This window comes from Pipistrellus kuhlii, unplaced genomic scaffold (genome assembly GCF_014108245.1).
Source record: "Pipistrellus kuhlii isolate mPipKuh1 unplaced genomic scaffold, mPipKuh1.p scaffold_m20_p_5, whole genome shotgun sequence".
Lineage (NCBI taxonomy): Eukaryota > Metazoa > Chordata > Mammalia > Chiroptera > Vespertilionidae > Pipistrellus > Pipistrellus kuhlii.
The window spans coordinates 36,705,237-36,718,477 of NW_023425551.1; the positions used below are offsets into that span (position 1 = coordinate 36,705,237).

Sequence of the window (13,241 nt, forward strand, 5' to 3'; positions counted from 1 at the left end):
TGCTTTTGTCCAGAATCAAACCTGGGACCCCTTAGTCTGCAGACTGATGCTTTGTCTACTGAGCCAAACCAGGTAGGGCTGCAGTTGGATTTTTAAAAAAATTTATAAATAACTTGAAGTTTGAAGTTTGGCATATTTTCTGACTTCTAGTAATGCCGATAGATTGGGTCACATGCGATTTAATTTGTGCTCTCGATGATTGTATAGGTACTGGGAGAAGGATGTTTGGAGAGAAACAGATTTAGATGGCTGCTATTATTCTTCATACTCAGAAGTCTCTAGAATACAGTAATTCATTGACCAGAAGGCATCATGTAACCCCTCTAAAATATGTGCTATAAAATAGTAAAATTATAGCATATAACTTACTTCTCATAACCATGACAATAAGAATTATTGACATGGATTGCCGTTCTAAATAATTTATCTTCAAATTAGTGAAATATAGGGACTGGCATAGGAATCATATGTCTTAACTCTAGAAAGGATACCAAGATACTGATGGTATCATAGAGGGTTTTAGAGCTGAAAGAAAAATTAGGGAAAGTCTAATTTAACCAAACATGCCATTCTATGAAAAGAAAGTAATTGTCCCAGGCTGCCCTGAGAGTTACAAGCAAGGATTGACCTAGAGCAAAGCTCTCTTGACTTCCTGTTCCTACTGCCTCTTTCATTAAATGGCCCCTTTTCTGGATCAGCCTTTAGTGTGTAAATTATCATCATGACCCCTTTCTTGTTGGGACAAAATAAATCACTTGCCCCAAATGACACATGTAGTAAGCGGGTGTGGGAAGAGCGGGGGCCTTGGTAAGCAGCGTCCATTCACTGTGCCGCACATGCATGTACTCTCTGCTCTCTCTCTTTCCTCTGATACTTAACGGACACCTGAAACAGTTCAGATCAAACTATGGGGCTGTACTATTCTAAGCAGAGTTCACTTCTAGTGCAGCCCTTTGTAAAGGGATGGACGTGGCTGAGTGTTGAAGGGGCACACAGGTACGCGTTTGCAGGGCTTGAAAAACAAAGGTTTACGGCCAGGCTTCTCCTCTCTGCCTCTAAAGCTGTGTGAGGTCTCGGTCCAACGCAGTCACCCAATTTCTGCCTGTGTCAAGTACAGTGTACTTGCTGTCGTAGTTTCCTGACTATTGACGGGTGGGTTATCCCTCAAATTCTTCTTCGGGCGCTCTTGAAATGAGACCTCATGGATGCCATGGTCCCTTGTGTTGAATTTTCTTTGTGAGCAAAGGACAGAAGGTTCTCTGCTGCGCCCACAGCACTTTCCCACAGACACTCAGGGGAAGCGCTTGCCCCTCTCAACAGGGCTCAACAGTCTTGACTGGAGTGCTTCAGAAATAGGCCTGGTTTGTGCTTTTCTCCAAACAAGCAGGGTCTGGGAATTTCTTGCTTGGGATAGCATGACGATCTGAATTTTTCCTAGGCAAGCCATGTGGATGGTGTTACCAAAGGGCAAATCATGGCGCTCTGATCCCCACTCAGTAAGGAGATCCTGGGATGCCAGCACTGCATGGTGAAAGTGAAGGTGGCATCTTGTGAAAAGAGAGGCCGGTGCTCCTGGGAGAAAAGACCGATGCCATGTGGAGGTGTGATTAGGGGACATGGAGTGCAGGATGCCCTGATGTGTCCAACTTGCAGTCCTGCAGGGAAAGCAGCTGGATTTACTATGATTTTTTTTTTTTCTTGATGGACTATGGTGATAGTCCATAGGTACATTTGGAAAGTCATCTATAACAATAAAAGTATAATATGCTAATTAGACTGGATGTTTTTCCTTTAGGACAAAGCCACAGTAGCTAGGGGCTGAGGCAGAAGTGGCAGAGGCAGCAGAGGCCCCGGGCCATGGCCAGGGCCCTTGCACAAATTTTGTGCATCGGGCCTCTAGTTGAAGTAATAATTAGAAATGATAACGGAAAAATCTTGAACCTGGAACTGGAACTTTCACAGAACTCTGTCCTAAGCATGCTGTATTTATTAGCATCCTTTGGGGTTTCCCAGAGGAACTTCTGTACCTCATTGCTCTGACTTTGAGAGCCCCTAGGTGAGCTGCCTGATGGCACTGAGTGGGGAAGTCAGGATTCTCCCTTCTGCGCAAGGTGGGCCCAGTGTGAAGGGAAGAGTTTACCTTGTCCTGTGAAGATCTCACCATGGGTAAAATTTGCTCAACTAGCACGTGACAAGTAAAGAAGAACAGTGGAGCCAAGGAATTTGTCCTCCCTCCCCCAACACACACATCCCACCACAGACACACTCCTCTTTTTCTTTTTTTCTTTTTCTGGGCTAAGAATTAAAGTACAAAATGAACTTATATTTTGGTTCCAGAGAGTCTAAAACAGTTGCTGCCACTTTTCTGAAAATATCTTTAACAATTATCCTGTTTTTCTCTCCAGTGTTTTCTCTCAAATGTAAAACCGTGGTTTGACGTGCAGGCTCTGAGACCAGATAGGCTGTGGGAGGATTGTGCTATCTTATTAAAACTCTCAGTGATGCAGTTCCTCATCTGTAAAATGGAGATGTATTACTATACAGGTGTGATAAGGATATATATATATATATATATATATATATATATATAATGATTAGCACATTGACAGGCACATAGTAAGTTCTCAATCAAGGGCATTTATTACTATCATAGCAGGAAATCTCTATTATAGTACTAGACTTTAGTTTGGCATTAGAAAACCAAAAATAGATAGAAATTAAATGACTAATTTTAGTGACCTGAGGACCTTCAAACTGAGCATATCTCCTAGGGAGGTCTGCTGAGCCTTTTACATTTCTTTCAACACCAGACCAAATACCCTGGCAACAAGTAAGCAGTGTGATTCCAGCAAGGCACAGCATGGCCTGCAGCTGTGTTTTCCTGATGATCCTACACATAGTTGAGGCTTACTTTAGAAAGCTAGAAACACACCCCAGTGAACAGGGACAGCTTCTATGGACAAGACTTTTTAAAAGTCATATTGCAGTTAAATCAGGTAAGCATTTATGAACTACCCTACCATATAGCCAGCACAGCCCTCAGAAAGTTAACGGTCCCATGTAAAGAGTGAGGGTGCAGCACGTTGATGCCTTCCTTAATCCTTATTTTTTTGTGTGTCAGCATTTTTTTAATTCAGAAAAAATATTTAAAAAGCAAATAGAAATAAAATAATAAGCTTTCTGGAACACTCCCTTTGGCAGAATCATTTGGGTGGTGATGGAGAATTTGCGTTTGAATCTTGGCTCTGCCACCTGCTAAACTGATGACCTTGGGCAAATCTTGTTCCTCCTTGGGCCTTCCCTTCCCTATCCATACAATGGGTTACCAATGTTTCCACTGAAGGGTTAATATAAGAACTGCATGGGGGATGTGTGTGTAATTCACAGGAGCACGTTCATGAGTGCCTATTTAGTTTCAGCCACGTTGGTTATTATTATTTGCATCTCTACCTTTCACCAGCCAGAAGTATTTTGTTTTGCATGATTGCTTACTGATGGCAAGTCAGGGGTGCCCTGCTGGTGCTGGAGTGAGTCTTGATTTGGTGCCTTAAGCACAATATGTCCTTCGGGGTGCTTGCAGAGCATAAAGACTATTAATATATATATATATATATATATATATATATATATATATATATATATATATATATATATATAAATAATGATTAGCACATTGACAGGCACATAGTAAGTTCTCAATCAAGGGCATTTATTACTATCATAGCAGGAAATCTCCATTATAGTACTAGACTTTAGTTTGGCATTAGAAAACCAAAAATAGATAGAAATTAAATGACTAATTTTAGTGTCCTGAGGACCTTCAAACCCTCACTCTTTACATGGGACCGTTAACTTTCTGAGGGCTGTGCTGGCTATATGGTAGGATAGTTCATAAATGCTTACCTGATTTAACTGCAATATGACTTTTAAAGGTCCAAAATATATATATATATATATATATATATATATATATATATATATATATATATATATATATATTTTTTTTTTTTTTTTTACAGAGAGGACAGGAGAGGGATAGAGAGTTAGAAACATTGATGGGAGAGAAACATCGATCACCTGCCTCCAGCACACGCCCCACTTGGGATGTGCCCGCAACGAAGGTACATGACCTTGAAGGGAATCGTACCTGGACCCTTAAGTCCACAAATCGATGCTCTATCCACTGAGCCAAACAAGTTAGGGCTTTTTTAAATTTTTTTATTTTTTTATTAATGCACGTTTTCCACCCTCCGGTTTCAGTATTCGGGATTTCACACGGAGAGATCGGAATCTGATCACGACAGCCAGTGGGGCGGCAGTCCCCTGACGGACACGGCCTCCCCGCAGCTCCTGGACCCCGCGGACAGGCCCGGCTCCCAGCACGAGGCGTCCTGCGCCTACCGCCAGCTCCCGGACCGCAGCGCGCTCTGCTACGGCTTCGCGCTGGACCACCCGCGGCTGGTGGAGGAGCGGCACTTCCACAGCGCGGCCTGCGAGGGCGGCCGCTGCGAGGCCGGCAGGTACTTCCTGGGGGCGCCGCAGGCCGGCAGGGAGCCCTGGTGGGGCTCCCGCGCAGCGCTGCCCCTGACCAAGGCCTCCCCCGAGAGCAGAGAAGCCTATGAGAACAGCATGCCGCACATCGCCTCTGCCCACAGGATCCACGGTAAGGGCAGCTGAGGGACCCCCCCGAGCCCGCGGGGGTAACGGGGGTGAGGGGGTGGGATGGGGATGGAGGGGGAGCCTGGGCAGGTGTTAGCATCCCAGGCTGGACACTGCAGTGACTGACCCAGGGATTTTCTCAGACTCACGCCAATGGGACTGAAAACACCAGTTCCACTCCCTTTAAGAGTCTTTACTTTGCTAATAGTTTTGCAAAATACATTTACGTTGGACAGGCGAGGAGAAATGATTCCTATTTATTTATTTATTTATTTATTTTTATGATTCCCATTTTAAACATCGAAAAGGTATAGGCAATGAAGTTAAAATGAATTGTTGAGTAAGTCTGTGGAACTTGCACTATGTATGTCTGCACATGTTTTTGTGTGTATTATGTCCTTCTGTATTGCCATGCTTCAAATGTGGGCATCCGTGGTTTGGGACTCGGTCTACCTTTGCTGCTCTCTGAGGGTACTGTTGGCATTTTGGTGAGGTGGGCAGTCTTTGTAGGATGGTCCATCACTCAGGTCACAGGAAGTTGAGCCTCTCTGGCATCGAATGCCAGTCACTGCCACCTTCTGTCTTCATACGACAGCCCACAATGTCTCTGTGTGTGAAGGATGGAGAGATATGTGGGACCCAGGAGATTTTTGTTTCACGGCTTTACAAACACACAGAAACAGACACTGCCGTGAAAGCCGGTAGTGTTACGTTACGAATACTCTTCTTTGTTCATCCAAAAAGAAACTGGTCAAGGAGCTCATTCTTTCTATTTCAAACTCGGGTCCAGGCAGGTCTTCGAAACCTTCTCTATTTTATTAAAAGTCAATGACATTAAGATTGATCCAATGTCCCTGAAATGACTTTTATTTCTGTGGCTTTAGAATGAGAAATGTTTACTCACCTGTAAAGTCTTCTGTCAGATACCCCCAGGCGCTGACTGCCTTCTATGATCTTTAAAAATATAAATTTTTATTGATTTCAGAGAAAAGAGAGAGAGAGAGAGAGAGAGAGAGAGAGAGAGAGAGAGAGAGAGAGAGAGAGACATCAATGATGAGAAAGAATCACTAATCAGCTGCCTCCTGCCTGCCCACACTGGGGAATGAGCCTGCAACCTAGCCATTTGCCCTGACCAGAATCAAACCTTGACCTCCTGGTTCATAGGTCTATGCTCAACCACTGAGCCATGTTGCCCGGGCACCTTCTTTGATTTTCATATTTCTGTTTTTGCTTTTTATTTGTGTCCTTTTACTCTGAGTTGCTCTAGTTTGGTAGACTGGTAATGGAAACCCAGGGCAAAGGGCAATTGCTTGCCAAAGGATGGAGTGAAATGAAAATCCTGGCTTAACCTACATCGTCTGAAAGAAAATATTAGAAATAAAGTAAGAAGAGAAGAGAACAGGAAAGCAATAGGTAGTGTGGTTCAGCGCTTCTCTGCCACATTAGGCAGTTTTCAGCTTTCATGTGTCCCTTCCTTTTCCTCTTCTTTCTTTCCACACTGACTTCACACTGCTTGAGAATTATTTAATTCACGGTATATATTTTTCCTGCACAATTAGATCTCTTTCCTTGGTTTAGATGAATTATTAACATTTAAATGTTCTATTTATTCTTCATCTTATTGCAGAAACAATCTAAGATAGTAGTTAAATATGATTATGTATAAAACTGAGATTTTTTACTTCTACATTTGAGAAGACAATATTTATATTTTTGATTGAGACAAGATATATTCATATCCACGCACACATCTACACATATACATGTATATGAATGTGTATATATGTTATTAGCCCTTAAACAATTTAAAAAGTACATTAGAGCTTTATTGTAATAAGTGTGCTTACTGTAAGATACATTAAGCAATATTCACACTTTAAGTGATTTGTTTGGAATTGAGAAAATAGTCCTGCCTATATCTTCTTCCTTAAAATTCTATTGAAAGCATTTTCTAAGCATCATTTTACATGGCATTTTCCTAGAAAATAACATCAACCAAATGCTATGCAGTTTTCTTTTGTTATTTATAGCTGGACAGGTCCGATGATGTGCATACATGAAGTAGAAACATGCTTCACCGTTCCGCTAATTGGCGCTCACAACCTACAAATGAGGCTTACATTCTAGAAAACTTGTTATAGACTCCATCTGCACTTAAAAGCCACAGAACTATGAATTCCAGTACAACATAGGAGACTCTGTCCTATGAGCCTGTCTGTTTCAAATATTGGTGCATGTGTTAAAAAAAAGAAAGATATAAGGGTTTTTTGTTGTTGTTTGTTTGTTTGTTTGTTTTTTGAAAAAGGAATACACCTACATTTTGCGGGGAGAGGGTGAATTTTGAGGCCACTTACCTTTTGCTTTTTCTCATTTCTAGGGCGAGGTCATTGGGATGAAGACAGTGTGGTCAGTTCTCCAGACCCTGGGTCCGCCAGCGAATCAGGTGACCGATATCGCACCGAGCAATATCAAAGTAGCCCGCACGAACCTAGCAAAATTGAAACTCTGATAAGAGCTACCCAGCAAATGATTAAAGAAGAAGAGAACAGGTTGCAGCTGAGGAAAGCCGCCCCAGACCAACTGGCTTCCATTAACGGAGCCGGGAAGAAACACTCCCTCTGTTTCGCAAACTACCAACAGCCCCCACCTACAGGCGAAGTCTGCCATGGCTCCACGCTTGCCAACTCTTCGCCATGTGACCACATCCAGCAGAGGGAGGGAAAGATGCTGAGCCCCCACGAAAACGACTATGACAACAGCCCCACGGCACTGTCTCGGATAAGTAGTCCCAATTCAGATCGCATTTCAAAATCCAGTCTGATCCTAGCTAAAGACTATCTCCATTCGGATATGTCTCCTCATCAGACAGCAGGAGACCACCCTGCTCTCTCTCCAAACTGCTTTGGCTCTCACCGGCAGTATTTTGATAAGCATGCTTACACATTAACTGGATATGCCTTGGAGCACTTATATGACAGCGAAACCATTAGAAACTATTCCTTGGGCTGTAATGGCTCACACTTTGATGTAACTTCCCATCTAAGGATGCAGCCAGACCCAGCACAAGGACATAAGGGAACATCTGTTATAATAACCAATGGAAGCTGATGTTTTTCTAAAATATTTTGTTCTTTAAGGATCTCTGAAACATATTTATAGTTTAATGCCCCATGACCAGTATTTACTACGCTACACATCATTAGAGAGGGTAATTTAAGTTACTGGGTGTTTGACATGTGTTCCTTTGAAATCAAAGAGAAAAAAAACAAAACAACAACAGCATTAGCATTCAAGGTTTAGCACAGATAATGGAGCTGAAGTGAGTACACAAATTTCCCCTCTAATTATATGGGAACAGAATAGATACACTTTTAATTGAAAAACACTTGTGTAGATTAAGTGAGCATGTGTACCACATGAAAGGACTGATGGATGACATCATCGTGCTGGGATGATCCAGTGACCCTCGTGCACACAGAGCGCTATCTACAAGCTGCAGTGTACACTTCCATGCAGAAATATAGACCATGTACCATCAGTTCACCCCAAATGGGTAACTTTCCTTAACCTTAGAACATTAAGATTATTAAAGAAATGTTTATTCTCAACTAAGAGAGAGAGAGAGAGAGAGAGAAATACATCTTGTAAAGTGTTTTCTTCTTCATGTTTCTTACCAGCCAGCTCATTTGGTTCAGGTATAAATTAGGGAAATGGTATAAGAATGCGTTTTCACTTGGTACCTATTATAAGCAATCAGGAAGTGGTGATTTTTTTATTTTTTATTTTTTTTTTTACCTTACTTTTGAGTTAGACAAGGAACAGGATCACATTGACATATCAGTGAGGGTTTTTCTAAGTGAAAGTACTGAGACATTGGGACACACATAAAAAACCTGGAGTGCCAATTGGAAATAGTGAAGCTAGGAAGGCCAGAGGCAAAATGAACCATTTAAGGTTCAGAATATGTAGTCAACATATTTGGGGCTTATAAAACCAACCCTCCCCAAATTCAAATTAATTCACCAAGAAAAAAAGGCTAATATGTGCAAAAACTAAGGAAAGAAACAGTGAAGTGCTACATGATAGCAGCTAAGTTTTTGACATTTCAAAGTACAGGTGTGCAAATGTGACAACATGTGGAAAGCCTCCAGAGAGAGTCTAAGACAAACGCTTAGGCTGATAGGCAAGGGATTAAAGAGGCAAGATAGCACTTAGAACAACAGGCGAAGTATTCATTTTCCTTATTGTTTTTTATTGTCTAAAGTTTTACATATGTCTCCTTTCCCCCAATTGACCCCCCACTCCCACCCCTCGCCTGCAGCCATTCCCACTCCGAGCAAGCAAAAACAATAAAATTGGTCTCAAATGAAACTGCAGAAAGACTAGCAGACTAAGAAGCCGAGATCTCTGGGTTCTGGTTCTAACCATGCCTATAACTGATTTTGGGACATAGATATATCACTCACCACACAGGGTCCTAGGATCTTCATCCAATGGCAGTTCTAATGTTCCACCGCTCTGTGGTTCAGTGATGCCACAGAACCGAACTTTTTAATCGGTTCACTCTCTGCTGTGAGTTGACAAGACTGATCGTTCTGGCCTTCCTGTACTCATAAAGAGGTCTAGATGCTTCCTGGCTTAAGCAGGTGCAAGGACTCTTTTAGGCATGTATAGTTACAGACAACTTTCTAGTTCAGCCGATATATAGAAGGTAAAACTGATGAGGGAGAAGAAAAATGAATACGATTTATCTAATGCACTAATTCTCTAAAAATCAAAGTGAGGTGACATGTTATTAGAGACATTTCATAGCTAATATTTTCTAGGAGCCCCATGCCTGAAACTCTTGCCATATTAAGAGGGAATGTATTGGAAGACACTGAGTTATAATTTTGGAGACACCATGACATTGAACACTCAGGGATTTAGTACTGTATTTTCATATAACACAGTCATTTGGCAATCCATAGGTAGGTGACAATCTGAATGCTGATAATCTGAGAAATGAATATTGGGTTGTTTGTACACGAGAAAAGTGGATACATAAAATTAAATAAATATGTCTTGGGTATGATGGAACAACATTGTGCTGTAAATGGAAAAAGTACAAGTGAGTGAGAAAGTTAGTGGTTATATATCCTTTCTAAAAAGTTCAAACAATAAAAACTACATTTTGAACTATCCAGGCAGAAGTATTCAGTATTTTTGAGAAAAAATATTTATAAGAAGCCCCTGGAATATTTAAGATGAATTTTTGATCATTCTGCAACATGAAATAAGGTTTTAGGAATGCTAAAGGTTTTGCAGACTTCTGTAGATGGAAAAAATGTTCAAATACAAATATCTGAAGAATATGGTGTTTTGGAAAGGAAATCTATACAGATGGATTTTATTGATGGATATACATTGTACTAAAAGGTCATGGGAAGATGCTGTAAAGGAAATAGAATCTTAAGAATTAAGGAAAATGAACTAATATTAAAGAAAAGACTGTCACTAAAGAAATTTCAGTGGGATATTTATATGGAAGAAAGTTAATTGAGGAAAGATGTAAATTGTAAGTTCTATAAATGGGGTAATCAGAAGGACTAATGTTCTTTAAAATAGTATGACCAATATTTTTAAGTGAGGGTAGAATTACATCTTAAATTAATTTTTTTGATAGATTGACCCATTTTTAAATATAAACATTTTCTTTACTTTATATGTCATAATTGTATAATATCATATTTATTACATTACATATAATGCCATACAGGCCTACAGTATTCTAGAGCTTACTTTTTTTTTTTTTGCAGTGTGGCACGATTATTGCAGAATGACCCAAGATAAAATGAGATAGGTTATGGCAAGGCAACTTTTCAATATACTGTACACATAGACATGTTAAAATCTATTTATAATCTACATTATTTTGTTCTGTGCAGAAACATATTGCCTCAAAATGAAGATGTTATCTGTGTTTTTAAAATTTGGGATGTAAAATATGTATGCTCCCCATAACTTGATCAGTTGAAATTAAACTTGAATTGGCTTTAGTTTTAATCCTTGATTTCCATAACTTGTTTAAATTCTGAAAGTCATGAAACTTGACTGAAATAGACAAAGAAGTATGATTTTTATAATATATCACCTTGGGGATTCATACGGATGTGCTCTATCCAAGTACTCTTACAATATGTAACAGTTCATTAGATGAAACAAAGCTCGTGCTTTCTAGTAATAATGATATCTTTCTTTATTGCCCATTTTATCTGCCTGCCCTACCTAATTTATTAATTTGAGTGACCAAAGGAAAAAATGAATATTTCCCCCATCGTTCTTTAGAAAATTTTGTTTAAACTATTATTGAGAATACACAAATTTGGCATCTATTTTTGGGTGCATAGTATTATTGTCACACTCATGTTAGGTGTGCTTCTGCTCCATATTTTGACATGCTATTTTGAATATAATGGACCAGCTTTTCTAAACTGTAATTGCTTGATACAAGATAATTTGACACAGTGCTGATGTGACATTCAAAATGAGACAGGATGCAATAAATGGTTTGCCTTTGGTAAATCCACTCATTCTTTCCTGATGTTATTTTATGGGATTCGACTATTTTCATTGGGTAGTATTCTTAATTTTCTCTTTTCCCTGCTGCCACATGATGCCTCTGGGCAGAGAATCCACTTAAAACAAGCTTTAATAGGATCTTTTGGAAAAGGATAATATGCTCCATTTTCTTTTTCTTAAATGAGGAATGAAGATTGATTCAATAAAAGATCATTTGGAAAATATGCATAGATATTTTAAAATAAAAAGACCAACTAATTCTAATAGAAGACACTATCGCTAAAGAGGCATTCTGAATGTAGGGATGATTATTTTGTAGTTCGCTTTCTCAAGAGCAGGACATTTCTAAGGTGTCCAGTGAAATTCTATTGGTGCTAGAATTTGGAAGTGACCGAGTGAATGCTGATATTTGGAAAACTGAGGATTTGGCCATTTGGGGTCACTTATCTGGCCCAGTGGATAGCTTACACTTTAATATGCTCTCTTTAATTTAAAAAGTTTGAATGCCAAGATCTGACTCCCCAGTTCACCCAAATCACAGGAAGTAGATATACATTCTATTTTCTAAGAGGCTTGATAAAGAATCTAAATCGTATGGTTCTCTAAGTGATTCAAGTTTTATGTAAATGTCAGTTATCTCAAATACGAATTTGACTCTAAAGACAGCAAAATCTGTTGGTTAGTTTTTACTGGGAAATGCACTGTGGATAGAACATTCATTATCATTCTGAGCTTCAAATGAATGACAGAACAGCTATGAACATATGGAAAGGATATCTTACATAGAAAATGTTCTTGGGGGCAATTTCCGTGTGGTGCTCATTTCTTGTGCAAGAGAATTGTATGGGTAGTGCTTAACTCAAGCGCTGAGCGTGTGCTCAGATCCGAACAGGGGTTTGTTCAGAGTTCCTTCCCTAAGATTGTATGCAGAAAGGCTATATGTGTGTATTCATATATTTGTACACATGCACATTTATGTATACATATATGTATGCACACACATGAATTGTAAAGCAAGAAACAAGATTGTATTCTGCTGTGCTCCTTAAAAACTGATGGTTCACATAAGAAATCCTAATGAATTATTGTAAGCCAAACATGTATAGTTTTAATTACCGTAATTTTGCTGCATGGGGCTCTGCTTTTATAAATCTATATAGTGGAAAATTTGTCCTAATTTGCTGATCTGGAACACATTTAATCACAATTGAATTTACACCCAACAACCCTGGAGTGTTTACATTTCAAAAGAAATGAAATGGCGTGAAAAGTTTTTAGAAGTACTGTAACTTTTTCCGTTTTCTTTTTTCCAAAGGGGGGTATATTTCAAAAAAGAAAACATATGAGTAGGCATTTCAAAAAAAGAGAAAATATTTTGTGTTTGTTTTTTTGACTGACATGCTATAAGAAGGATTATATTTGTGAAAGAAGATACTGATTGCCAATATTTCAAATACCATCTTGCAATGTAAAGTTTTTAGTGACATCGTAGTATAAATCTGTAATATGAACTTTTACTTTGGAATGTAAAGTAGAAAATATTAGCTATGTCAATGATATCTTGCAAAATGCTCCCATTTATAATTATTTATATTGTAAATAGCTTTCTGAAGTAAATTCGAAGTTAACATGTGCATAAAATGTATTTATTATGTGACGAATTTCTGGTTTTAAATATAGTTACCAATATGCAGTTTGTGTCTGAATTATTCATTTACAGAAATCTTTATAGGATAAAACAGACCGACACCCAGAAGATTAGAGTTGTAAAGAAATAAGGACTGTTTTAGCCTTAGATTCTGTTGAATGGTTAATATCCACACACACACACACACACACACACACACACACAAACACACACACACACACACACACCACTTTAAGAGACTTAGCATTAGGATCTTACATACATTCCCAGTAACAATTAAATGATGGGCCTAATTTTTATTAGACACTGAAGACTATTTTCTCAATTTTCATTACAACATCTTAAGCAGCACTTCTTTGGTCTCCACTTTTCT

At 39.2% G+C, this 13,241-nt stretch overlaps 1 protein-coding gene across 2 annotated transcripts in view; it reads left to right on the forward strand.

The window, feature by feature from the left end:
• SIM1 (SIM bHLH transcription factor 1) overlaps positions 1-12,914 on the forward strand; it is a 71,384-nt gene extending 58,470 nt beyond the window's left edge. For both annotated transcript variants that reach the window (XM_045572936.1, XM_045572937.1), the window contains 2 exons: positions 4,261-4,663; positions 7,037-12,914. In XM_045572936.1, coding sequence (XP_045428892.1) covers positions 4,261-4,663; positions 7,037-7,767 — 1,134 coding nt within the window. In that variant the 3' untranslated portion in view covers positions 7,768-12,914. The remainder of the gene's footprint in view (positions 1-4,260; positions 4,664-7,036) is intronic.
• The last annotated feature ends 327 nt before the right edge of the window (positions 12,915-13,241 follow it).